At 41.7% G+C, this 26,104-nt stretch overlaps 2 protein-coding genes and 1 long non-coding RNA gene across 24 annotated transcripts in view; 1 reads left to right on the top strand and 2 right to left on the bottom strand.

Annotated features, from left to right (window-relative positions):
• caska (calcium/calmodulin-dependent serine protein kinase a) overlaps positions 1-11,097 on the top strand; it is a 259,244-nt gene extending 248,147 nt beyond the window's left edge. For 19 of the 21 annotated variants that reach the window (XM_088605230.1, XM_088605353.1, XM_088605371.1 and 16 more), the window contains 3 exons: positions 3,011-3,213; positions 3,672-3,755; positions 9,632-11,097. In XM_088605230.1, coding sequence (XP_088461356.1) covers positions 3,011-3,213; positions 3,672-3,755; positions 9,632-9,808 — 464 coding nt within the window. In that variant the 3' untranslated portion in view covers positions 9,809-11,097. Of the gene's footprint in view, positions 1-3,010; positions 3,214-3,671; positions 3,756-6,676; positions 6,704-9,631 lie in introns of all 21 variants that reach the window. The other 2 variants (XM_088605405.1, XM_088605395.1) reach the window with 1 other exon arrangement.
• Positions 8,010-14,868, bottom strand: LOC148676223 (uncharacterized). Its single transcript, XR_015926296.1, has 2 exons — positions 14,492-14,868; positions 8,010-8,266 (listed from the first exon to the last, which is right to left on the bottom strand). It is a non-coding gene; the product is annotated as an uncharacterized LOC148676223 (long non-coding RNA).
• A 1,008-nt stretch (positions 14,869-15,876) lies between these two features.
• nyx (nyctalopin) lies at positions 15,877-24,060 on the bottom strand. 2 transcript variants are annotated; one of them, XM_088605418.1, is made up of 3 exons: positions 23,419-24,060; positions 22,364-22,447; positions 15,877-18,571 (listed from the first exon to the last, which is right to left on the bottom strand). In XM_088605418.1, the coding sequence occupies exons 2-3, from the start codon at positions 22,383-22,385 to the stop codon at positions 17,163-17,165; spliced, it is 1,431 nt and encodes a 476-aa protein (XP_088461544.1). In that variant the 5' UTR covers positions 22,386-22,447; positions 23,419-24,060; the 3' UTR covers positions 15,877-17,162. The 2 variants fall into 2 exon arrangements, with proteins under 2 accessions (XP_088461544.1, XP_088461555.1); XM_088605429.1 differs by lacking the exon at positions 23,419-24,060 and having other exon boundaries at positions 22,364-22,760.
• Between the last annotated feature and the right edge of the window lie 2,044 nt (positions 24,061-26,104).

Raw genomic sequence — 26,104 nt, 5'->3', positions numbered from 1 at the left:
CATGATGCTTCCACCACCATGCTTCACAGTAGGTTTGGCGTTCTTTGGATGATGAGTTGTACTGTCTTTGAGCCAAACATATCTTTTAGAATTAAGGCCAAAAAGTTCAACCTTTGTCTGATCAGACCATAAGACATTTTCCCACATGGTTTGGGGTGATTGAATGTATTTTTTTGCAAAATTTAGACAGGCTTGTATGTTCTTTTTTGTGAGAAATGGCTTCCATCTTGCCACCCTACCCCATAGCCCAGACATGTGCAAAATACGGGAGATTGTGGTCACATGCAAGGAGTGACCAGTACCTGCCAGAAATCCTGCAGCTCCTTTCATGTTGCTGTTGCTCCTTGTCCTGTTATCAACTTTGGAGGGTCGTCCTTATTTTGTCAATGTCCCTCTGGTGCCATATTTTCTCCAGTTATTGATGATAGTCTTCACAGTCCTCCGTGGTACATCCAATGCCTTTGATATTCTTTTATACCCCTCTCCTGATCGGTACCTTTCAACAATAAGATCCTGTAGATGTTTTGTTAGCTCCTTGCGGACCATGGCTACCCCAGTCGGATGCAACCACGAAAGTTTCAAGGCAATCCTACAGCTGATTTTTACTTGGGGTTAATCAGAATCACTTTGTGCTACTTACCTTTGGATATGATTTTGAATGTGATTGGTTAACTCTGAACACAACTATAGCCCCCATTATAAAAGGGTGTGCAACCAGGGTGTTATAGGTTTTTTATTTAAATTATTTTTCCTAACAATTATCTATTTGTTTTTCTCCTGAATTTTGTTGGTTGCAAGGTCACATTAAAAGATGGAAAAATGTCTGACATGGTTTGTCTTGATTTCTGGCTTTACATCACAAAAACCTGCAATTTCAATAAGGGTGTGTAGACTTTTTATATCCATTGTAAATAATGGAATCTATATTGCTTTCCATGTTGTATTTTTAATTATTAAATTGCAGCATAGCTTTTTGTTCTGCTGCTGTAGTTATTGATACATGCTGTAAGTTTCAATCCAGTTCAATTGTAAAGTTACAAGCGACAGGAATAAACACAAGGAATTAGAACTGCATTAGATGAATTGAAGCCTTTCTGAAGACATAGGCTTTGAGTCTGGATGTGAATGTGCACTGGGTAGGTGTCTCTCTGATGTCCTGGAATCGAATTACAGAGCTTTGGAGTGTAGCAAGAGAAGGCCCTGTCAACCATAGGATGTAAACTGGCAGAAGAGACAAATGAATGAAGGCTGCGAGGTGGGGAGTTGGAAGATAAAAGGTCAGGTACTGAGGTGCCAGGCTATGCAGAGATTTATATGTAGGTGATCATGAGGATTTTGAAATCAACAAGAAACCTGATAGGAAGCCAGTGCATGGACTCCAGAACAGGAGTAATGTTCTCACACATGAATGGCAAAAGTGTTGTTCAGTGTGGATTTAGGTACCCCAGTGAGTAGCGCATTATAGTAATTAATTCTAGAAAAGATAAACATATTGTCTTAAACTGATGGAAGATTGCTCAGTTAATGACTTGACGATACAATAATACTGTTCCTCACAATTGTCAATGCAGGGTGACATCTAAAGCTTCTTCTGGACTGGTGATCTCCAGGGCTGGTGTTTTCCTCTGTCCAATGTCAGAGGCTAAAATCCACACCACGGTGGTCCATCCCCAGTCCTGGAGTCCATGTGTGTCTGTAGGTTTTCATTTCACCTTGGTTAAACCTGAACCAGCTCCTAATTGCCTTAATTAAACCAGTTAACCAGCTTTGGGGATGTAGAAAGCCTGCAGAGGCATCAGTGCTTCAGGTCCGGGCTTTCAGGGAACAAAGTAAAGTGACGCCATACTACTTTTTATGGTTTAAACTGGAGGCAGTTGCTCAGGATTTTCCTCAAGCCTACAGAATGAAGTATAATTTTAGATTTTTTTAACCTTTTTAGTCTGCAGTCGTTTTAATTCCAGAAATGGTAGTAGCATTAGTTAATCCAGATGGTTCCTATTCAAATAACGCCCTGTGTTGTGACACATAAATGGGTTGATGCTCCGTGTTACGTTTTATTGCAAGAGAAAACGTGGTTTTATTCTTGTTAATCAAACAGTTACACCATTAGCGCTGCTAAAAATGCTGGTGGGCCTGCCAGCTCTTTAAGAAAGATTTGAAATAGCAGATTGCCTTTGGGGTTGGTAGGAGGCATTAATGTCAAACTCATTCAAGTTGGGGTTCTCATTTTCAAAACTCTTTCCACTCAGTTTGAGATAATGACAAGTCAACAGGTCTGGGCTTTGAAGAATTTTGTGGGCATCCTCCATGTTGTTCAATCACAACCATCACCACCACCCCACCCCCCCCCCCCAACTCCAAAACAGGGCACACACATTTCCCAGTAATACAACAGATGGAGCAGCAGTAGGAGGTGGACAGTACCAGCCCATACCTGTAGCTGTGTGTTTTGAACATAAGATGGGTCCTACATCATCCACCTGAAGTGCAGCCACACCTTCGTGGCTCATGGCTGCATTGTGCACCACTGCACAGCAGATGAAGAGGAGAAGTGCAAAAGTGCTTCACCAATTGAGTGTAAAGCCAGATTGTAGAAATACAGAGTGTAATTTAGCCAGGACGTCAAGGTTAACACTCTTAGTCATGTGAGCAGTATCATGGTACTTTGAATGATCCTAGGACCTCCATAAAATGACTCATCTGAAGGACTGTGCCTTTGGTCCATTGGGAACCAGAATTTCCTCTTACTAAACCTGACTTTGCTTAGCTTCTGAGGTCAGATCAAGATCAGGCTTCCAGGTGGGAAAGTGGTGTTCTAACTGATGCACTCTGAGTAAGCATACACAGATGTATTTGGTCTCTGGTTTCTTGAAGGTTTTTGTTGAAGCATGTTATGAGGTTCAGGGATTCAGATTGTGCGAATGGTCATGTGGCGAAGCAGGTCCATCTCATGCTGACCTGTAATGATTCTCTCTTCCTTCTTTCTCCTCCCACGCTGTGCTGCCCTCAGACACAACCAGACCTCCAAAGAAAGATGAAGAAAATGGCAAGAACTATTACTTCGTATCACATGACCAAATGATGCAGGACATCTCAAACAACGATTACCTGGAGTACGGCAGCCACGAGGACGCTATGTATGGGACAAGACTGGAGACGATACGGAAGATCCATGAGCAAGGGCTGATAGCAATACTAGACGTTGAGCCTCAGGTATGATTCTGTTTGCCAGATACAGTTGGAGGACTCATATGTCAACTAAGGAGATCTCTTCCAGTTCGAGGCCTGATCTCTTGCATCTGAGGAGCCTTTTCTGTTTTAATTGCAAAATGCCATCTTTTCTAAACAAAGATTGGCTCTGATAGTTCCTTCTATGAAAAACGAGGCAAAAATCACATACGTTGCCAAAACAGAGCACACACGCAACTTAAACATCTAGGCCATCATAGTTGTTGTTTTTTTTACCACAGATGTGAAGGTAGCCTTTCTTCAATTGAGGGGGCTCAGTATAGCATTTAAAATATTTTTTTCGGTGTGTTAAATGCCACAAATTCCAGTGTTGGGAATCGGTCTGTCTTCCTTGCTTGTTGTCCAAAACACTGACCTCCCGAATCTTCAGTGAGACGCAAATGACAGCCGATGAACAGCGCCTGCTTTTCTTGTGCTTGCAGGCCCTGAAAGTCCTGAGGACAGCCGAGTTTGCTCCTTACGTCGTCTTCATCGCCGCACCCACCATCACCCCTGGGATCAATGAGGTAAGGCGATGCTGTAGAAACGCAGCCGCACCCTTTTTCACAGGTTCCTGCACGTTCCTCTGCAGTGCAGCTGAACTGGTGCTCGGGACAGAAGAGTGCTGCGAGTGCAGAGCTGTCACTGCATGGGATGCTACCATTTCCTGCAGCCCATTGAAGGGTCATGTTTCATAAGGGCAAACGACCAGCCAAGTGGGGAGTGTTGTTGGCTATTATCGCACCCAGGCTTATGTATTCATTCATCCATCCAATTGTTTTCTGTTTTTCAATGAAATGCGCCTGTGGTCATCTCCAAGCCATTGATAGAGGAAGTGTATTGTAACTGATAGCGCCATTATCACACACTTGAGGTCTGTCTCAAACACCCAGCACATTTGAGAAGGTATGCAGAGAACCACAAAATACTTGTTAATTCCCCATCTGTCTACACCGCATAATGGAATGCACCTGTGCTTGTAAAATACAGTCAGTGGTTTCAGAAAATCTAGGAAACTAATTGTGGCAGTAAAGATGCAGTGAGTAAGGGGAAGTCACAGCCACTGTACAAGAAAGGGTTTTAAAAGCTTGCCTTGAAAGGCAGTGTTTGCTACTCCAGCTTGTATGTTTTTAATATCACTTTACACCCTGGATGGTACTTGTGAGGGATTTCTGAATTTGAGGATAGATCTCTCTGGAGCTCTGCACAGCAAATTGTCTTGAGCTGTTGATGTCACAGACCTCGGTCTCCAGCACTGTGCTACAAGCGATTCACATTTCTGTTAAGAGAAGAGAGCCCTGCAGATCTTCATTGGGAACCAATTCAGAGCTGCATCAAGTACACAGATCTAGTGAGCTGTTTTACTCTGCCAGTGCCTCTCACTGCCCAGCAATATTTCTGAAAAAATGTTTTTTTTTAGTAATTGCATGTGATGTCATAAAAACACTGCAAACTTGGTGATGAAAGATGTTTAGGCTGTGACATCAAACAGAAATGTGATATTCCTTTTAAATGAGGCATGATCTTGTATATGTAACAGGGTGCACACGCGGAGACAGTTCAGACGTGAGGTCACCACCCCTGAAATCTAGAAAAAGGAACTCTTAAGTGGCTGAGTTGTCTGCTGTCTAGAGGAAGTCTGAAGGAGAGCTGCACTCATCAACAGTTCAGAACATGGCCAAACGTTTGAGTAATTAGATTTTTCTTGACACTCTACGATCAGAAACCTTTTAGCATTTTAATGCTCTTGATCTTAAATAGGAAAAAGGTTTTGCTAAAATATATTAATAGACTAAAAATATTTTATTCAATTCAAAATGGCTGCCTAGAGCTTCAGAATTTTTTTTAAAATCAGCCGATCAAAACGTGGAAGTAGCGTACCTTGGTCCATTAGCAAAAGGAGTAAGTTAACTTCAGTCAGTTCTGAAGGTCACAGACTGAGACGTCACTAGATTGTTCATGTGGATCAGCTAAGCAGTGTGGTATTTGAAAGATGTATATTTTCAGATTTCTAAATCATACAAAGCCTTGCAAACCTTTTCAGGCTTTTTCATGCAATGTTGAAGACTTTTAGTTGCCTGATGCCTAATCAGTGGTGTTGAGTACCATTCTTGGAGACAGCTTCATAGCGCTAGTCAACTGTGAGTGGGATTCCCCTGGTGCTGGTGGGATTAGTCAGACAGTTCCCTAAGCTTTCAGCAACAAGGTGACCCCTGCAACCTTCTGGAAGCTTGCAGGTTTGTGTTTCCGTTGGTGGGAGATGTGGGTCTCCTCCAATCAGTGCTGGTCTTCCAGTTTATGGGGCGGTGCCACCTGTGACATGTTCAGAGGTGGGCAGGAGGAGGAGTCTGCCTCTGCTTCCTTGTTCTCCCATCTGCAGTGACAGGGTTTGCAGCTGTGAGTTGAGACTCCAGACAATTCCAGATTGGCTGTTTGTGACAATTGTAAGTTTAGATTTTTGTGTATGTTGGTGATCAGAAAAACATAGACATGGAAGATGCAAAGGTATCAATTTTTAATACTATAATGTAGCTATTTTTTTTATTAACAAATTTAAGGTAATGCAGTGGAGACTGGTACCATGTTGAAAGCTTACCTACCTGACTATTATTGCACACAGCCCTGTGCTTTCCAGTCACTGTGAAGCACTGTAGTGTTACAGCTGTATTGTCCTTGCAGCACATTTTTCAAAATAATTGCCTACTAAATGCTTAATATTTAACTAGCAATGCTTGCTAGTAAAAAGTGTTTGTGTGCATTCTCACATCACCTGTAACATTGAATGAGCTTTTGAATTTTATATACTGTAACCTACTGACTGTTAGCCGTAAAATTGTTAAGTTTGTCCAAGACGAGCATCTTTTTTATAAAAACATAAATCTCTGAAATTTCTAACGTGGTTTCCTGTACTTTAATGTCAGACACTGATTGGGGATAACGTCTGGAAAATAACCTGAAGAGCTTTTACTTCACTGTCCTTTGAGCACTTCCCAGAACACATGAAATGTGTTTTTTGAAGCGTATTTGCGTGCTTCCACTGATTACTTTTCTTACCTGTTCTTGAGGGAAGTTGAGCTTTGCAGACTGCCCTGCCGTCGGTCATTCATTATTCTGTTGCCTGTGTATGCTGAATTCACAAACAGCTCTGTAAGGCTATCGGCTATTGTATTGTCTATTTATAAGAGCAGCCCAGATGGTTAGTTCTTTTGTAAATGGCCTATAGTAAATGAATAATGGCTGCCTGACGTGAACAGCATTTAAAATCTCTCTCTTTCAGTCACTGGTGATGGACTGCAGCTCTCCTGCAGGTTGTCATCCCTTCACATCATCAGGCATCTTGTTTTTCTTTTCCCGTGTGCGCATTCTCTTTGCCGTCTTTTTTTAATTTGCCTGTCCTCTGTTCGTGCTTCCATTTTATTTTCTTGCATTCCCTTCTCATTCTCCTCAGCTGCCCAGGTGGTGCAGAAAATTGCCTGTAAGTATTACCAGAAGCTAGTCTGTGGATCTGGGGCCCACTCCCTGTTTATAGTGATAGCTTTTTAGTGTGTGTTTGTCGGTAGTCGTCATCACTGCGTGTTCCTAGTGCTCTGTGCTCTGCACCTGTCCCTGTCTTCTGGATTCCTCTCAGTACAAGATATTAATAGATAGTAGTGTGTGTCCTGTAATGGACTGGAGTCCTGTGCAGGATCAATCCCACCTTGTGCCCTGTGATTCCAGAATGGGCTTCAGGCTGCTGTAATAATAATTGCTTACAGTTATATAGCGCTTTTCTCGACACTCCACTCAAAGCGCTTTACAGGTAATGGGGACTCCCCTCCACCACCACCAATGTTCAGCCCCACTTGGATGATGCGACGGCAGCCATAGTGCGCCAGAACGCTCACCACACACCAGCTATTAGCGGGGAGCAGAACAGAGTGATGAAGCCAATTCATAGATGGGGATTTTTAGGAGGCCATGATTGGTTAGGAGTTGCACCCCTACTCTTTTCGAAAAACGCCCTGGGATTTTTTATGACCACAGAGAGTCAGGACCTCGGTTTTATGTCTCATCTGAAAGACGGCGTCTTTTTATAGGTAGTGTCCCCGTCACTATACTGTATGTGGGCATTAGGACCCACATAGACTGTAGAGTGAGAGCCCCCTGCTGGCCCCAGTAATACCTTTTCCAGCAGCAACCTTAGCTTTCCCAGGAGGTCTCCCATCCAGGTACTGACCAAGCTCACACCTGCTGAGCTTCAGTGGGTTGCCAGTGCTGCAGGGTGATATGGCTGCTGGTACTGTATGACAGGAATAAATAATAAGTGGCTTTCTGCTGATAGATGGGTTTCTTTCCCCTTCCTACAATAGCTGCTGCTTAAGCATGCACCCAGTGTTGGCAGCATTTAACCTGGATGTTGGAGGACAGTGAAGTCAGTCTGTGGATCATGTGGGTTTTACATCTGTGAAGACTAAGAGATGGGGATTTGTGGAGCACAGCTAGATTAATTCAAATGAGTTTATAAAAGGTAGATAGAAATGTTTTTTTTTCCCAGTGATTTTCATGCTTTTTCCTTTCCACTATAAATAATCTTCAGTGCCTCTTCAGTAATCTGCCTTCAGAAGGATTTACAATTCTTTTAAGACTCTGGGAACATTTAAGTTTATAAATCCAGCATTGTGTGTTTCAGGGTGCTTTTTGTAACATATTTTGTGACCTGTTGTCATTCCAGCGCTGCAAAGAGCTTGTTTGGAAATCTTAAATGGCATCTTACACAACATTTTGTGCTCACAAAATTCTGATACATTTCCAAGCATTTTTATTGAAAAACCTAAATATTTTAAAAGTAAGCAGAAAAAAATGGAACCTCTGGGAAGGAAATTTTAATTTCCACTTGTGTCCTCTGGCTCATATTTCACTGTGCATTCTGAAGTCCTTTGCCTTGACTTTGTCAGTGGCTTTTGAGGATTTTCAATACTTGGAACAGATACCTCTTGTAATCTTCTCTGTTCAAGATTAAACAGATTCAGGTCTGTTAGTATGCCAGTGTAGGCCATTCCTTTAAGGAGAAAGCAGAAAGAAGAAATATCGTTTTGGTGAGATGTAGACCAAAATTGCACGCAGCATCCTAGATAAGGTTTTACTAGTGCCTTATACAGCTTTACCTTTCACATATAGTGGTTTTTTTTTGCCTTTTTGGTTTGTTTCTCTGTATTGTCCAGAAGATATGAACATTTCAATATCACTTAAATCTTCATAAGTAGTCTCATGAAGCTCAGTGCTTCCCAGATGTTTTTGATGCCTGCTTGCAATATTCTACATGTGTCTGTGAAATGTCATGTGCCAGCTGTTTGCCATATCTTGAATTCAATTTTAATTTATTTTCAATTGATTTTCTCTTTCTTCATTGTGTGCTAAACCTCCTATTTTGGATTGTATTGTCTAAAATCCTGACGTGTTTACTTACTATATCAAAAGCTAGATCATCAGTATAAATTAAACTACTAATTAAATCACCCCATTTAGAGCACTCTGCCCTTAGCTGTATTCTGGAAGCAATTCTCAAAACAAACTCACATTTCCCTGTCTGCCTTATGCCTGTAATCTGAGAATTACTCTTTTATGAGCAACTGTATCCACAGCCACCTGAAATTCTACATCCTGAAATGGCATCTGTTGTGTGCTCGGTGTTTTCTCTACTGTTGTTTCTTGTTCAAAACATTCTAACAAGTTAGCTAAGCAAGGTCTTACTTTTTGTAAATTTGTTCACTGCCTTTTAGGATCCTGTTTCCAAGCAGACCTCTATTTTTAGTTCTAGTCATAGAATGTAGACTTTTTGTTCTATACTTGGGTCAGTTTTGTCACCGTTCTTCTGGATAAACACTACGTTTGTAGTAATTCACCAGAGCCTGTCTTGAGGTGCAAGATTTACGTCAGTGGCTTATTTCCTTAAGTTCAGTTGGTAAAATAGCAAATTGTTCCATTTCAGTGTTTCTAGTTCCTGAAACACTTCTGCCTCTTCTGTGCTAGTACTATGTACTTCTGAGCTTATAGTCCTTTCACTGCCTGAGGGGTGATGTTGACTTCTTCCTTACTGAGCACTGAGTGAAATATTCATGAGGACATCGGCCATTCCATTTCCTTGTCTAGAATGTTTCAGTTTTTCATTTTCACTTCATCGTGTACTGTTTTTAAGTATAAAAATAGCATTTTATTCATTTTAGCTCCCACTCCAATGTTTCTTGCTCTCTTAGCCCTTTTACCTCTACTAGCAAACGAGGGGACTCCATTTCATACGTGTGTGTACCCCCTACCTCACCCATTCAAGTAATTTTGCGTACTGAATATTTTCCACCCAGCGATTGCACTGTGAGCAATGAGCCCCCCTCTCTCTTTTTTTCCCTCTCTCATTTGTGGCTCTCAGGACGAATCCCTCCAGAGGCTGCAGAAGGAATCCGAGATTCTCCAGAAGACGTACGCGCACTACTTTGACCTGACGATCATCAACAACGAGATCGACGAGACCATCAGACACCTGGAGGAAGCCATCGACGTGGTGTGTACAACACCACAGTGGGTGCCAGTGTCCTGGGTCTATTAGGCCCCTGCCCTCCCAACATGCCTCCCTGCCTCCCCAACCTTTACAATGCATTTCTGCGGAAACTTCATCATTCCTTGGAAAAGAAACCACCTCAGACAGTCAGAAACCTCAGTGTACACGACCTGCAGTCAATAGGTCTTGGCCCCCTTCAGACTACCTAGACGTAGTGTTGCATAAAAAAAATAAAAAATTGAATATTGTCATGTCCTTATAGATAGGAGGCAACATTTTATAGAGATTTTTTTTAAAGAGACAGTATCTTAATTCATCTCTGGCAAGGAAAGACATGAGGAACCTGACCCCTCCTGTGACTAAATCTCAAACTGTAGCCTTCATTAACAACGGGGGGTCAGTTTGATCGAATCGGCCCTCTGCACAAGAAAACTTGCCTTTTTTTCGTGGTGTATCATCGCTGGACAAATGTAAAGCACATAAAACACTACAGTGTGACTTTAACGATTCAACACCCCCCCATTTCTTTCATTTGAATTTTAATTGAAATCAGGTAAATTAGCTCTTGTATGTGTGCGTAATAAGTGTGTGTGTGCATAGATGTATAAAATGCACATAGTACACTTTTCAGATGGGTTTTTTTTGTGCACACCTGAAAATACCTACCTTCACTCAGATACTGTCTCTCTAAATAGATAAATGTTTTAGAGAATTGAATGAGGTCTTATGCATGTGGACATTCGCAAGCTTTCATGCTGTTGGTGTTACCAGTGTCAAAACTACTGTTATCTACAGCAGAGAACATTCCATTAGTTTGGAAGACAAAACGCACCCAAGGGGATTAAATATTTACAGAGAAGAAAAATGTACACCTATGCACATCCCTTGCATTTTGGGCAACTTTATAAACGACTGATTTTTATTAATCATGTGGTGAGATGTGTTTGTAAATTTGTCTCAATTTAATTTGTTGTAAGAAAAAAAAATGAGGGGAAAGAAAAATTTATCCAGATTCGCCATTTCAGAAATGTGTTGTCTGAGAGTATTAATGTTTTAATTAAGTTTAATGAACAGGGGAAAAAAAAGCTGATTTTTATTCTGTGTGTAATTGTTTTGAGGAGGTGCACACATTTTGCAAGTCAAAAAAAATAAATACTTAGCAAATGAAGACCCAGTTTGTGCATCAACAAAAAAAAAAGCTATGTACATGACAAACTGTTTACTTCAGACTGCCCTGTATAAATTCCTCTGCAAATGACAAGCAGCTCTTCAGTATGAACAGTTTTTTAAATATATTTCCTTTTATGTGTTCAATGAGTAAAATCGCCTTTGATTCATCTGTCTTTTTTGTACACTCTTTCCTGGTTTTTCTAGTCTCTCCAGGATCTTGCAAGAAATCAGTTTTTCTTCACGACTTCTCTGTCCTGTGCAGTAATAATCTGTACAAGGAGTGAAACATCGGTTTTTATATTTCTGTCAGATGGGAAAGATTCTCCAATCTCCTCCCAAGCTCTTAAGGTTTTGTTGCATTTTGGTATTGGTGGTCTTTAGGCTGAGAGGAGGGGGGTAAAATGGTGCATTTGTGTTGCTACATTGTGCCCTCTGATGCCACACAGGTATGCCTGGGAAGAGGAGGGAAAGGAGACCAACTGGCACAGCGGTGCCAGCAGTATACCACAGCTAACTCGCAGTCCCATTGCTCAGAGAGCCCTGACCGTTTTATCAATTAGAACTGCAGGTCCAGTACAGCGCTCCCTCCCTGCCCGAATCAGTCCCTGCAGGAAGATTCGGGAAAGCTTAAAGACAGCAGTGTGGTGCTGCGGTTGAGGCTATGGACACGTAACTGGATGGTTGTGGGTTCAAATCCCAGCTGAGACGCCACTGTTGTACTCTTAAGCAAAGCACTTTGCCCGAATTGTTTCAGTAAAATACCCAGCTGTTTAAATGGGTGAAATTTAAGTCACTTTGGATAAAAGCATCAGCCAAATAAATGTAAATGTAATGATGTATAAAAGTGAGATCTTTTTTGCTCTTAAATGCTGTGGCTGAAACCAGGGTCGCAGGTACAGCTGAGAGGAGCCCTTTATACTGCTGGCCAAAGTATCTTGATAACACAAGCTTATAGGCAGGTCAGGAAAAATATTTTTTTAAGGGAAAAGGAATGTATATCAAGAGAAAATTGCTTTAATGTTCTTTAAAAGCAATTTATGTTCTGGCTTTGTCCATTTTGTTTGCATACGCCCCTGCGCGTAACAGGGATATTCCCGCCCATGTGGTGGAGGGACGAACTGGGGTGGGAGCGGCGAGGGCACGTGCCCGAGAACCCGAATCCGTTACAGTATTAAAAATATTTTGGAGTCAGTCCCATTTCACAGTTTTGTGAGACATGAGTTGACTATACGCCTGCTGCCGCCAAGCTGCGACCAGCGGTCAATTCAGGATCGCGTGTGCATCGCTTGCTGCGCCACTGTTGAGTCTGACTTTGGAAACTTTTTATATCGGCAATACATAAGCCGTTGTGTAATAAGACTGATTCATCCATCTTCCAAGCCGAATACAAAACTAACTTTTCCGTATGTGTTAAATAAAGCCAGATACATGCTACGCTTTATTGAACAGATATGTAAAATAGAGGGTGACATCGTCACCCTATGCTGAAAAACGTAGGCATTTGTAGTAAACCATCGTCCCTTTCTACTAAAGATTCCCCCATAAAAAGCCACCGAATGATTTATAACAGCGGGTTTTGCACTTCGGCTTTACAGACGTTTTAGAAGTTAACGGCAGGTGTGATTCCGAGGTTGTCCAGAACCGATTTCTCTTCTCAACGAACGTCAGCACAGAAAATGACGAACACTTTCGGTTTACGGCTTGCGGTTGTAGCCCTCGTGTAAGACTATTTGCAACCGGGCCTTTGCTCTACCAGAGGAAAATTGGGGTGGGGCTCAGCACAGACTCTGGAGGATTAAAACCGGTTCGATACTGGTGTCATGAGGAAATGAAACCTAAAATATTTAGTCTGGGTCAATTCCAGGAAGCTCGTTGATTATTTTTTTTAGTCTTTCAAGGTAAATCATTTGACCGCAGAGAATTTTTGCAACAAAAATGAAGTGGGAGTTTTTCATTAAAACGTGAAAGTGCAAAGTACCTCTGTCAAACAAGGAAAACTTGAGTTTTACAAAGAGCTAGTTTGTTAGGAGGAGGAAGAGCTGAAAAGGGCCTCAGTCTTTTAGAACACTTTATCCTTCTCAGTCCAAGTCTTCATCGTACAGTTGCAAATGACTTGACTTCCGAGTGTTATAATTCCACTAACAGTTTTACTTCAATGTATACCTTAAGGCATGACCGTGCCTATTAAATATGCGTCTGGGATTCGAGATTAACAGAAATATTACAAGAAATATTAAGCAATTTATCCAAGTGCCTACAAAGCGACAGAAAGTTCGCAACACCAAGCCTGTCGGACGTTTATTAAACTTCCTCAATACAAGACGCACCCGGCTGTGACGTAAGTATGACCTTGTTGACACTGTCTGGTTCTCGCGTACGGCGACGCGGGTGTCACGTCACTGGCTCTGCACAGAGACCAAGGCAGCGAACTCGACAGAGGCAGAGTGAAGAAGTTCACAAGATTTCCTGTTACGCCTCGGACAAATAGATGGAAATTCATTTCCTCTAATCGCGTTGGCATCGCCCAGCGCTCAATAGCTTGCAGCTAATTCCCTTTTAAATTAGCTTCATTTTCATGCGCTATTTCACAAAACCAGGTTCCTTTTTCCAGTGCAAGATTCGCTTATGTGCGATGTTACATACGTCGACTTTGAAGAACAGCCTACACACAAACAGCAGTACAAGAATCTTCCTGTACACTATTTATGACGCAGAACTTTATTTATAGCACAGGGATTGCACTTTAAGCTCCACACCCTGGTTTAGATCAAATAACATCAGCAAAGCATGCACTGTTAAATCCTTCCCTTCACGGCGCCGTATGACAAGTAGCCCGACTGGATGTTTGTGCAGGTAGATCACGAACACAAGATCTAATCTGAGTCACCGCACCTCCGTTAAAATCTACGGTAAAATGCGCAAGTGTCGTTATTTTTCTGTCGGTGGCCACGTAATATAAACAGAAATATAAGGTGTTTCATTTCTTAGTACAAAAAAATCCATCTAAATGAGATGGCGTACTAGTGTTGTATTTGAAAAAAATATCTAATTGTTTAATCCCTTTTCATGGAAGGACATGGAATTCCGTGCAATTGATTCAATTGTCAGTCAGCGATGTGTTACCAGGGTTTGTGATTGTCGGCTAAAACCGTATAGATTCAGATGTACTTTGCCAGCGATGGATGATGATGGATAGATTCATATGACGCGCTTTCGACTGACGCCCAATGTAAAATGTACGCATAATTTAGCGACAAACGGGAGATAAGAAATTTCAACTACAGTGACTGTTGCAGTGCAATAGAGTGAAACACTGGAGTGTGCAGGTTTACTTAATCCTCGCCAGGTAAGGAAATACAGCCCGCCAATATGCAACATTGTATTCGGAAGAGTCTAAACGCACTTCTTAAAGTGCGTTGCTGCAAAATAATAAGCAGAATACAGAGAAACTGTACATCGTAAAACTGCTCTCGTATTTTCAGAAAAGGGCAATTGAAAATGAAGCTCTGTGCCCCCACTTTCCTTATATCCGTTTCGTACAAACAGAAATCTGATGCTAACCTCACGAAGAAGAGACCTGCCCGCTTTTAGACCATGTCTACACGACTCAGTCACGACCTAGTCTATGATTCTAGAATAAACATTTTCAGCCATGGATTTATGTATACTTTAAGAAATTAGCCTTTATTTAATATTTCAACAATTATCCGAACAATCCGTTGTCTAATGAGCTTTTGGATACACGTCTATTAGAACCCTTGAAGTCTGGCCACATCGGAGCCAGTCGAATAATTATTGCTATTTAATCCAACATCGCTCGTTTCGGCAAGTGAGCACTGTCATCGGCTGTACGCAGTAAGATTATTCAACAGCCACGATGAAGGATTGTGCTAATCTTAACTGCAAAATCAAAGCTGCACTCCCAGACATGCAACCCCAGTGAGCAGAATGATATAATTTTGTAAACTCATGTTTGTTCTGCCATTCATCCACTGCTTTACAGTGCTTATTTCATTCTCTAAAACTGTTTTTTTTTTTTTGCTGGAGTAAAAGTAGTGGCATGTACAGAGAGCCTGTAACAATACTTCACCTGATCACTCAACCTCTCCAGTGCAATCTGGTTTATGTATGGCTGGGACTGAGGACTGCATTGCCATGGGTAACATGACCAGCTGACTGCAGCTCCGGTGGTAGTTTTGTCCTCCAGGGATAAGCAGTACACCCCCCAGTGACCAGGCGTGCTGTGAGCCCCCACTAGTGGGATCTGTCACTGTGGAAATTTCCACTTAGCATGCTCCCAGTGTAATTACTCCACAGGGGCTTGAACAATCCACAGCTGACTTCGTTAGCATGGTAAAGAGGTCAACAGGGGACAGACAAGAGCTGCAATCATCTTTAGGTAGGAAATCTTAAGAAAAGAGCCAGTGTTTAACATTACAGAGGAGGCATTCTTAATATAAGTGAAGAGTACTGTTATTGTGGTTGTGATCAGCAAAACTGTTTGGACTATTTATTTTACAGAAATCTCTGAGCCCCAAACTGCATGCAAATTTGAACTAGCTAATCATTTCATGCTGCTCTTGCAGCAGAGTTGTATGCATCTAAGAATACAGTATGTGCATATATGATGATTTTATATGATAAGAAAGCACATCTAAAAACCATCTAATTAAATTACTAGTGTGATATTTTTGACAAGTTTATATTTTTAATATGATTACTTTGTCAGAAATTAGGACTTGAATAGGAGCTAATAATCCCCTGATTCATGTCTTGAGAAGCAGAAGGGTGACTCAAGAGTGTACATTCCAACAGACATAGCTCACACTCCAACACAGACAAACGACAAAGACGTTTATTGCAGGAAAAAAAAAGTGTAAACCCCACATGGTTGTCCAGAACAATATGAGGAGAGTGGGCAAAAACTGCCAGGTCGGGCCCTCCAGACGCATTTGGTTTCCAGAAGTTTATTGATGTTAGGAAATCATTCACCCATGGAAGAAGTCAGGTTTATGGATTCACATCAGATAAATCTATAGACAAAGTCCTCTTAGATTCATAACTAGACACCTTTTTGTACAAAAAGCAGTAAAAATGTACCAAGCTATACAGTTCACGTGCTTCATTTTCTGTTAAATCTATAATGAGTGTAATGAAATGGATGTTTTAGCCACCAATTCTCATACATTTTAAGACAATGAATGGCACACCAGATTTAAATAAATGTTTTTCTGACCATACGACTAACATTTGCCTACGTATTTTTGTGACAGATAAAGACATCTACGATCAATCTAGATTAAAAAATACTGTTTACAACAATCTTTCTTGGTCACTTTGTAAAAATGCATCATTAATATGGTTAAACTGCCAGAAATCACATCACTGGAATTATCTCACAAATATTCCTTTTTCCATAAAGTTACTTTTGCGAAAGCAATCCCAGCACTTAATAATAGAAGCAAGAGTCAGAAGTTGGCCCCCGAAATTCCTTTATGAACTCTGCTAAACTTTCCTTTGCCTTCAGTTGCCTCATCTATGTATTTCCATAACGAAGTGAAACACAATGCTAAACCCACCCCATTTGGTTAAGTGGTCTTGTGTAATGCAGATAAGCCATACATTTTAAGAAGATTAATGCATTTCTGAATAGCTTTAATATCCAAAGTCACTGAGTTTAATGAATAAAGCAGGAAGACACCATGAGCAAGCTATGCCATCTGGTCTGGATCTACAGGAGCACACAAACAAGCCTTCGTAATATTTAAGAAAACCTTGTTGTGCAAGAAGCTGGATTTGAATCCACTTTTCCCCTGTCATCACAGTTTGACTTCAAAGTGTACTCACATCGTTTTCATTCCTTTTTGAAACAAGCAAGTACCACATGCACAATGTCAGTGTAGTAATTGCAGCTCTGCAACTCTTTTTGGAGTAGAAAGAGAGCAAAAAGTCTGTTCTCCACCTGCAGTGGTGGAGCCGTTTAGTGAATGATGTTGCCACCACCTCCTGCCCGGATACACTGGAAAATATTTTGAGTGAATAATTTCCATCTGTTAGAAGAAAAAATATTGAAGAAAAAAAGAACTTCCATAAGCAGTATAAGGAGGAGGCTTTTCTTGGGAGTACAAAAGAGGCTTAACCGAGGTGAGGAAAAATTGCACAAAGGAAAGCTTACAATTGTTTGTACTGACCTTGTGCCCCAAATGCAACCCTAAGAAATGCGAGATATCGCTCAGCGGGGTGGTGAAACTATTGCTTCAAGTTGTATATAGGATAGACAGACAGGAATAAGCTGCCAGATGTCATAAGCGGGGAAAAAGGTCGCTCCAGAAGACACCTGACTGCCTACTTCCTGCAAGAGGGAGGTATTCTTAACTATCTCTGTAGAGTTGAGAGGTCCTTCCCAGAGTTCCTGCTGCATGAGCCTAGAGATGAGGCTGTTGAACTTGTTTTCTGTGGTGTAGTGCAAGCCCTCGGTGGGCAGGGGGCCAGTGAAAGTCAGGTTGAGCTCTGCTGGGTCGAGGCATGCCCCAGCGGAGGATCTGGAATAGACCACCTCACTGAGGTCCAGGCCAGCCACCGAGGAGGGAGAGGCGCAGGGGATGTCCCTGACCAGCTTGTAGTTCTCCATCCATACCTTGAGCCATTCCAGGCCGCAGTCGCACTCCCAGGGATTCCGGAAGAGGTAGAGCCGGCCAAGGAAGTAGATGGGCTGGAAGACCGAGAAAGGCAGAGCCGTCAGGTTGTTGCTGTTCAGGTGAAGGGAGATGAGACTGGTGAGGTTCTCGAAGGCCCCTTCCTGGATGAAGGAAATCCGGTTCCGGTCCAGGTAGAGAAACTCCAGCTCCATCAGGTCGCTGAACCAGCTCTTGGAGACATTGGTGAGGAGGTTTCCTCCCAGATTGAGCATCTTCAGGCGTCGCAAACCCTTGAACGACTCCCGGGGCAGGTCAGACAGGAGATTATCGTTTAGGTAGAAGTTTTCCAGACGCCGGCAGTCCTGAAAGGCCTGGTCGTGGATGACATTGATCCGGTTCTCTTGCAGGTTCAGGTACTTGAGGTTGGTCAAACCCAAAAGAGAATTGTAGGCCACAGCCTCAATCTTGTTGCGCTCCAGGTAGACGTGAGTCAGGTTCTCCATGCCTCGGATGGCTCCAGGGATGCGGCGGAAATTGTTCTGGAAGCAGAAGAGCTCCTGCAAGGCAATCTGCTCCAGGAAGATGCGGTCGGGCAAGCTGAAGAGGTTGCAGTCGGAGAGGTCCAGTCGGGTCAGGCGCCTCAGGGAGGTGAAGGTGCGAGTGTGCAGGTAGCGGATGTACTCGTTATGGGCCATCTTGAGCTCCAGCAGGTTGGGCAGCCCCTTGAAGGCCCCGGGCGTGATGAAAGAAATGTTGTTGTGGTCGAGCAGCAGGGAGCGCAGCGCGGGCAAGGTGCCGAAGGCCCTCTCCGAGAGGAACTTGATGCTGTTCTTGGCCAGGTTGATGGAGGAGGCCTCACAGGGGAACTGCTGGGGCAGGTCGGGGAGGCCGGCACGGTCACACAGCACAGCACAGCTCTTCTCCTGGGTGCAGGTGCAGCGGGCAGGACAGGACCGGGCACACGCCCAGGGGGCAAGGACAGGGGAGATCAGGAGGAAGGACACTGCAGCAAAGGATAGGGGTGGGCATTGAACATAAGGAAAAGGAAGGAAAGAAAACACGAGCCTGTGAAATATGGGCCATTGATTCCATAAATGTTCGTTCTAAAACTTATCTGATTTAAAAATGACAAGCAGCACTGTGGTACGGAGGGTGGCAGTGCTGTCTCGCGGCGCTGGGGCCCTGGGTACAAATCTTGACCTGTGGTGTTATCTGTGTATCTGTGTGGAGTTTGCATGTTCTCCCTGTGTTCGTGTGGGCTTCCTCTGGGTGCTTCAGATTTATTCTCAGTCCAAAAACATATTTATAGGTTAATGGGCTTCTAGGAAAATTGTCCCTAGGTGTAAGTGAGTGTGTGTCTGCGTCAGAGTCTGTGTGTCCTCTGCAGTGGACTGCACTCCCATCCAGGGTGCCCCCATTGCTTCCTGGGATAGATTCTTGCTCCCTCCTGACCCTGAATTGGATGGATGGATTAAAAAAATAACCTTTCATGTTACTACAAGAATCTCTCTATCTGAATTTCATATGCTCCAGGTTATGTGCTCAAGAAAAATGAATTGCTTGACTATTTTACTAACTGGCCAAGACAGAGTATGATCACAATAGGAACATTTAGAATTCCAACAGGAAGAAGAAGAACATTTTTATGAGACAACTATCAACAGCTGTTGGCTGGTCTCTAACAGTTTCAGATATGTCCCGTTAGACAAAGGCTGGAACTGAGCCAAAGAACTTATAGCATTCCATTAAAAAGTACAAAACATCTGTGGTTGTTTTGGAACAGAAACCTAGTTTTGTGAAAGCCTTTTGTAATCCATTATGCCAATGAGAGATCTCTGAGACATCCTCATCTTCTTGTCCTTTAAACAGAGCACAACGGGGCCTGACAATCCTTAAGCAGACTTGACGTCTCTGCTGCGGCCAAAGAAAAATTCAGCCAGATGTGTTATGTCTTAAGCGCACATCCATAAAGTCAAGATGGCTGAATTTTGAATTCCTATTTTTAATTTCCTTCAGTTTCCTGCAAGTATTTGGCTACAGATGTACAGTATCACAAACCTCAATAATTTGACAAATTATTCAATTATTTTTGTTGTCCACAAAACAGCCAATTGAGTGTTTTTCCACACCTCGGCCTGCTGCTACAATCCCCACAGTCACTGAAGAGTGTAGCATGAGGAAGAGTAGGCAGACTCCTCCTCCCACAACACCCTCCATCAGCACATCACTCTTGCCATACTGGAAGTTTAGTGTTGACTGTCAGAGAGGCACATCTCCTACGTGTTGCCCAAGTGTGCAATAGACAGTAGGTGTGTCAGGCTGTTATGGTGAGAAAGAGCCCAGGCCTACTGATCCTACCCTACAACTCTGTACTGCTGTTTGGGGAATCCCAGTCACAGTTGGCTAGTAACATCACCCTGGTCAAACCTGCGATTGTACAGCTTAGCCTGCACTCAGAGGGTGCTCTTTTCCCAGGTGACCCTAAGACTTTAATATTAAAATGTATTATAACAACTCCCCCAATACACTGTAAATAAGAGTTAATGTATGCAACAGCCCCACAGAACCTGCATATCCATTCTGTGTATTAACATTCTATACAACACTGTGATTTTATTCTTGGCAATTTATTAAAACCATATTATGTCTAGACTCTTTGTTCTCAAATGGAAAATATCTGTGCTCTGTATGTACTGAAATCTTTTTAGGAAGGATTACTACCTTGTCCCTAAAATTTTCAATGTGGCTGGGATGCCGTTGGACTTCTAAAACATTCAGGTTGCAATGACTCAGAGGCATAATTTTATTTTAAAAGAAAAAACTTCCAAAAGTGTGTTCTGACATAGTAAAATAACCAGACATAAAAGCTATCTCTGATAACGACAACAGAGCACTCCTGCTTAAATTCAGTTTGATAACAGTAATGTAACAGAATGTCTGACTGTTACTTGCAGGTATGAATAAGCAATCACCTTGCCAGTTATATAGCTCCATACCGATAAGCTTTTTTAGATTAAAGGCTGAAGACTAAAAAGTATGGTTCAGTAAAGCAAAAACAACTATTGTGATGTCAAAATCACATTTCTACAGAATTGATGAATGGTCTGTCTCCACAAGGTTGCGTGATAATTTTGATTTGAATGAAAAAATCCGGAACTTTTTGTAAAACAAAATATCAGTTTGATTCCAAAGTTACAGTCCTGAATCAATAAAAAAAAACTAAAGACTAGAGATTAGGTGAATATTACCATTATGTAATTTTATTAAATTGTAAGCAGAATTGAACTAAGCATCTCTAAAGCAAGCTTTGAAGGTGTATTTTATTTTTTCATAAATATGCATTCCTTAAAGGATCTGTGCCTGAAGAATTAATCAGCATTGGCCCAAATGTATCAGGTGGGTCTCTCTCACACCGGTCCAGCATGGATCACATCCTCCATGGTTCTTTTATATATAGCAAACACTAACACCACTTTTTCCTTGTTTACTGCCACAGTCAAAAAATATACTGATCAATGCTGCTATATAATCAGCTTATTAAAACATTAAAGCCATTAGGGGAAAGCATTATCTGGTAGAAGTTTTAAAGGCTGTGATCATTCTTGAGTAACTGACATCCTTTAGCTTGCACTGAAACTTCAATCACTTGTTTAACGTTTTTCTTCACCACTTTGGCTTCTAGCCGTCTGTCATCAATAGGGTCCTGAGCTCTTTAGCATTTGGAAATTAACTGGATTGGATTTGGCACGTACTTTGGGAAAACTGGACATAGGTGGTCGTGTGCATGTCTGTGTCTTCCCTGTGATAGACTGGTTTCCTACTTAGTGCCTGTTGCTTGCTGGGATAGCCTCTGACTTCCCCATGGCCCTGAATTGGAAGAAACGGTTTAAAAATAGATGGTCTAACACCACTGTATTTGCCATAAGTGTCAACACAATACGTTTAGAAAATTGTCAATAACAATTAGCATAACAAAAGGAGGTTGTGTTACTTAGGAAACTTAACTTCACGCTGTAGAATAACCTAGATTATCCTCTTGAGTATGAGACATTTGTAGAGCAATCTACAACTTAAATGTGGTGGTGATGATCTCCATTAAGTGAAAAATACACCTGTTTTAAAACCCCTTCATGTAAAGATTTTTTTAATGATTTATGTAATCAGTTTTGATTCTGTAAAAAAGTTTTGGCACAGCACAGCATGAGCATAAGCCTAAATTTTGGGCTCTTATTAACATCCTGCAAAAAAAAGTATCAACAACTGGAAATTGCACAGAAAGCAGACGGCACTCCTTAGTTCATCTTAGCATTTACGTACACACACAGGTCCACTGGCTGTACCACAAGAAACAAGGAATGCCTGTCAATCGATGTCTTTAATCTACCTGGTCTCTGTAATTGAATCTGTACAAGAATGATTATTGAATGATTTTGAGCCAGATTCTACAGACTACAGAGGCCAAAGCTGTGAGCCCTCCATGTGAAAACTGCTGTCCTGAAGGCTCCACCCCAAGTCTGTTGTCATTGGGCATTATGTAGTTCTAGTTCACCTGTCCAGCCTTGCTCCAGTTACCCAGTTTTGTAACGGCTATTGTTCCTAACAGGGACTGGAATAACCTTGTTGTGTCGTGCTGTCCCAATTCCATCAAACAGCAGTCTGCTGGATTGACTCATTGTGCCCAGACAGGTGCCTGTCAGTGTCAGAAAACACCACAGTGCAGGACTCTTTAATTCACTATTCCTCCCTTCTCTTGTCATTTGAGGTCACTCTCATGGCGAGACAAAACAGGACTCACCATTTAAGATGAGAAAAATCATCTCTGCTTTTTTCCTCCTGTAGCATGTCAGGATCAGAGGGTGGAGACTGATCGTTCAGAGACCTGGAATTTTAAAAAATACATCTTTTTTTCACGCCTGCAAGTTAAAATGGTCAGCTTCGCCATACAAAATAAACACTTGTGTTGTCTCATCAAAACATGTTAGATGGACCTTACAGACTTCAAGGGAGGCACAGTAGATGTCATCAACAGCAAAGGGTTTTTTGTTTTATGGAGCTGTTTAAAATGCAAAACATCATCTACATTTAAAGATGTTTAAACATTTTAAAAATAAAACAAAAACGTATCTTAAGAATAATATCCTTGCATCACTCCTATACTATAAAATCCCAAATTACAGGAATAGAATGACAACAAATACAAAAAGCTGAATATTAACTTGCTGTCTGGGTTGTTCTTTCACTTTATGTATACGATTCCTTGACATTTTACTGCCTTTAATTTCCAAACACACAATCTAAATATCATTATTCATTTTATATATATAATAACATATTAAGCATTTTAGAATTAATTTGCCAACAGAATTAATTCCAACCAGCAACAGAATTAGAGCTGATGGATGCAAATGAATAGTTTTCGATGTCTGTCCAGCAAAAACCAGTTGTGCAAAATCATCGTAGTTCATTCCATTCCATTATTTGCCAGTGCTGTTCTTTTAATGTGCTGTGTCTGCAAAGGACACTCAGTCTAAGTACTGAAATGATTTGCAATAATGCATCTTTCATGCCTTGGCGGTCGAGTTCTTTTTTTTTTTAGCCTTTATTGTTGGATCAAAAGTAAGCAGCCCAACTAAAAACAGCAAACTTCCCCCTTTTGACTATCCAATTGTAAAAGAGTACAGCACTGAAAGTAAAAGTACCGTTTGAAAAACGCACCATTAAAAGACCGTGTGGAACGCGCCGCTGCTCAAACAGCACCATTGCTTGAAAAGGACTGTACGTGCTTAAAAATCAACAATCCCCCTTCCAGCTCAAGACAGGAAAACAAAATAAAATTGCTTCTCGACTTACCTGCCACACCAGCCCATTTGTCTTCCTTGTTTTCAAGTGCAGATCTGGTCGAGCAGAGCTCTCCCCTCTATGGATTAGGATGTGCATATGTATGGCTATGCATTTTCTCTCGCTGTCGCTTAATGGATTAAAAAATCCTCCACATCAGATGAAGGATTACAGGCATTGGGAGGAAAGGCGGGTGGCCCAGATCAAAGCTAACCTGAAAGTCCGTGAGGCTGTGGCCTATAACACACAGATTACCCTTGCGACAATCTCCTTTATTTGATCCAGGACCATTCGACAGCCAGATAAATCGCTAGGGCATTAATATTTCATAACTAAAAAAAAAAGAGAAAAAAATTTTTTTAAGGCTCAGTCCAAACTCTGGAGAAAAAAAAAACACTACTAGTTGGACTGTACCGCAACTCCTTTTCAATACCTTGCGTTACTAATCATATAAAAGAGCTATGAAGGCAGTGGTATAAAAGCGGTCCACCTCTCTAGGAGGACCATGCAGCATGGGTATGTGACAGGCCTATCTCACCTGTGATTGCTTCAGAATGCCATGTTAACCCAGGCTTACTAAACCCTCCCAAAACAGCATTGCTCATCTGCAGCAGCAGCCAACCTAAACAAGAGTTCTGAAGCCCAGTACACCATCCAAACATCACGAAACTCCTTCACTGCCAGGTCAAGGTCTCTCATTTCGAGTTAGGGTAAATCAGAACAACAGGCTTAACTCAATTGCCGGGATCACCAGAGATTCCCACCTCTGAAGAAACCACCAGTACAGCTGACCGATTGTTATCTTTCAGTCACCATGATCTTTTGCAGGAACAGTACTTCATATGGTTTATCTCCACATGAAATGCATTTCGCCTTTCCAGAACTGGGTTCAAGGGGATGTACACAAGTACAGAAGATGCTTGTCTGTAGTGTCAATTAATTCTTTCAAATGTTACATACCCACCCAATCAGGAATTGATCATGACAATTCACCTCAGCTTGCACCATTGATTCTAGTGCCCAGGCACTCTGAATGCCACAGGCAACACCTTGTGCAGTTCTTAGTACATCCCTGACCTCTATGATCCCCAGCAAAGCCTTTGTTGTTAAAGGAACCATATCTATATTAAAACCGAGGATGTCTTTCGGAACTTTAACGCAGCTTGAAAAGAGAAGATGTATATACGTTTGGAATAAAATAAAGATGCAGAATTCATTTTATCCCCTTGACCAAAAAACACCAACACTAGCATGCTCTAAGCATCAAAGACCCCACACACCCCAGCTACAGACTATGATCCACTACCATCTGGAAAATGGTACCGGAGCATTCGGGCCCAGACTACCAGACTCGGAGACAGTTTTGACCCCCGCACTATCAAACTAAACTCCCAGCCTCTCTCGCCTACAATCTGAACCTCACAGTGCCTTCTTTCTTACCAAAAGCTCACACATTGAAATCTACCTCTACCTTACCTGTCAAAAAGCTCACTCCCCATAATTTCATTCTGTTTATGCATTTTTTGCACATTACCTGTTACTTTGTCGTTTTGCACACTGCCCATTGTCTCAGTCTTTGTTATACAATTGTATTGTTTTTTATTCTTTGTACTATTATCGTCTGAGAGCAAGCTAAATAGCATTTCATTATACCATATACCTGTATATGAGTATAATGACCAACGTGAACCTGTATAAAACCGAGCCAGCCATGGCGCGCTGCACTGCTGCTTCGGTGTTGTGGTCGTTATATAGCCATCCAACTTCAGTTTCAACACGGCAGGCATTTGTCACTTTAAGATCAACCATATGTTGACCCCAGTGCCCAGGCAACATGCTATACTGATCTGCTCACAACAAGCTCTGCAGGGACTATTGAGAACTTATTCCACATCTTAAAGCCCCTTCCTCACACATCAATATCAATTGTGGAGTGCAAAACTACAAATATTTTTTTTGTAAATACAGGGATAAGACCCTAGTTTTTAAGGGTGACACCACCCTAGCTAGCCCCATTTACAGGCTTCATCTGATAATGTAAATGTACTCTTACAATTTAACTGGTAGAACAGGCTTTTGATAAAACATTTGAGGAATTCTCAAAATGCAGTGTTTGAAACTGCACTAAGCCTAGACCGATGTGTACCTCTACTTGTATGTGCTTTTGCTGAAGCGAGTTAGCTACTGATCAACCTTGATTTGTCCATATCTATTAATTGGAATTGGTTATTAAAACAGACTTTGGGGATGGATAAGGACTGAAAACCCCTACTGAGTATCTGTATTTAGTAAAGGGATCTGTACTAGGTAAACTGATCCACATTACTGTATAGTTAGTAAATTAGCTTACAGATAAACCCTGCAGAAGCAGCAAATTAAAATTCAAGGCTGATGGGAAAACACTTTGCAGATGTAAGCAGAAGTAGAGGACATTGCATACAGGTGATCAATAAACAGGCAACCACACTAAAAAAGGCCAGTTCTGAAAAATGTAGGAGCTTATGCTGGTATAAAATGTTACTTTGCCCTTTTAATTGTAGTTCCACACTCAAGGTTATATATATATAGGAAAAAGGTATCAATTTGAAAACAGAATTGTAATCAAGGGATGTGCCATTGAAACGAACACCCATCATGCCTCATCTAGCATATAGTGTGCAATTTTGGTCATCATAGAAAACAGCTACTCTGAAATTGG

This window comes from Lepisosteus platostomus, chromosome 2, assembly GCF_059453375.1.
Source record: "Lepisosteus platostomus isolate fLepPlt1 chromosome 2, fLepPlt1.hap1, whole genome shotgun sequence".
Taxonomy (NCBI): domain Eukaryota; kingdom Metazoa; phylum Chordata; class Actinopteri; order Semionotiformes; family Lepisosteidae; genus Lepisosteus; species Lepisosteus platostomus.
The sequence above is the reverse complement of the archived record's forward strand: the minus strand, read 5'-3'. Positions and strand labels throughout refer to the sequence as shown.

Bases quoted from the DNA above. Each gene is read 5' to 3' on its own strand.
- nyx (XM_088605418.1), bottom strand. From the start codon at position 22,385: ATGATTTTTCTCATCTTAAATG. The intron at 18,572-22,363 runs GTGAGTCCTGTT...CCTTTGCTGCAG, and splicing joins GATTTTTCTCATCTTAAATG to TGTCCTTCCTCCTGATCTCC.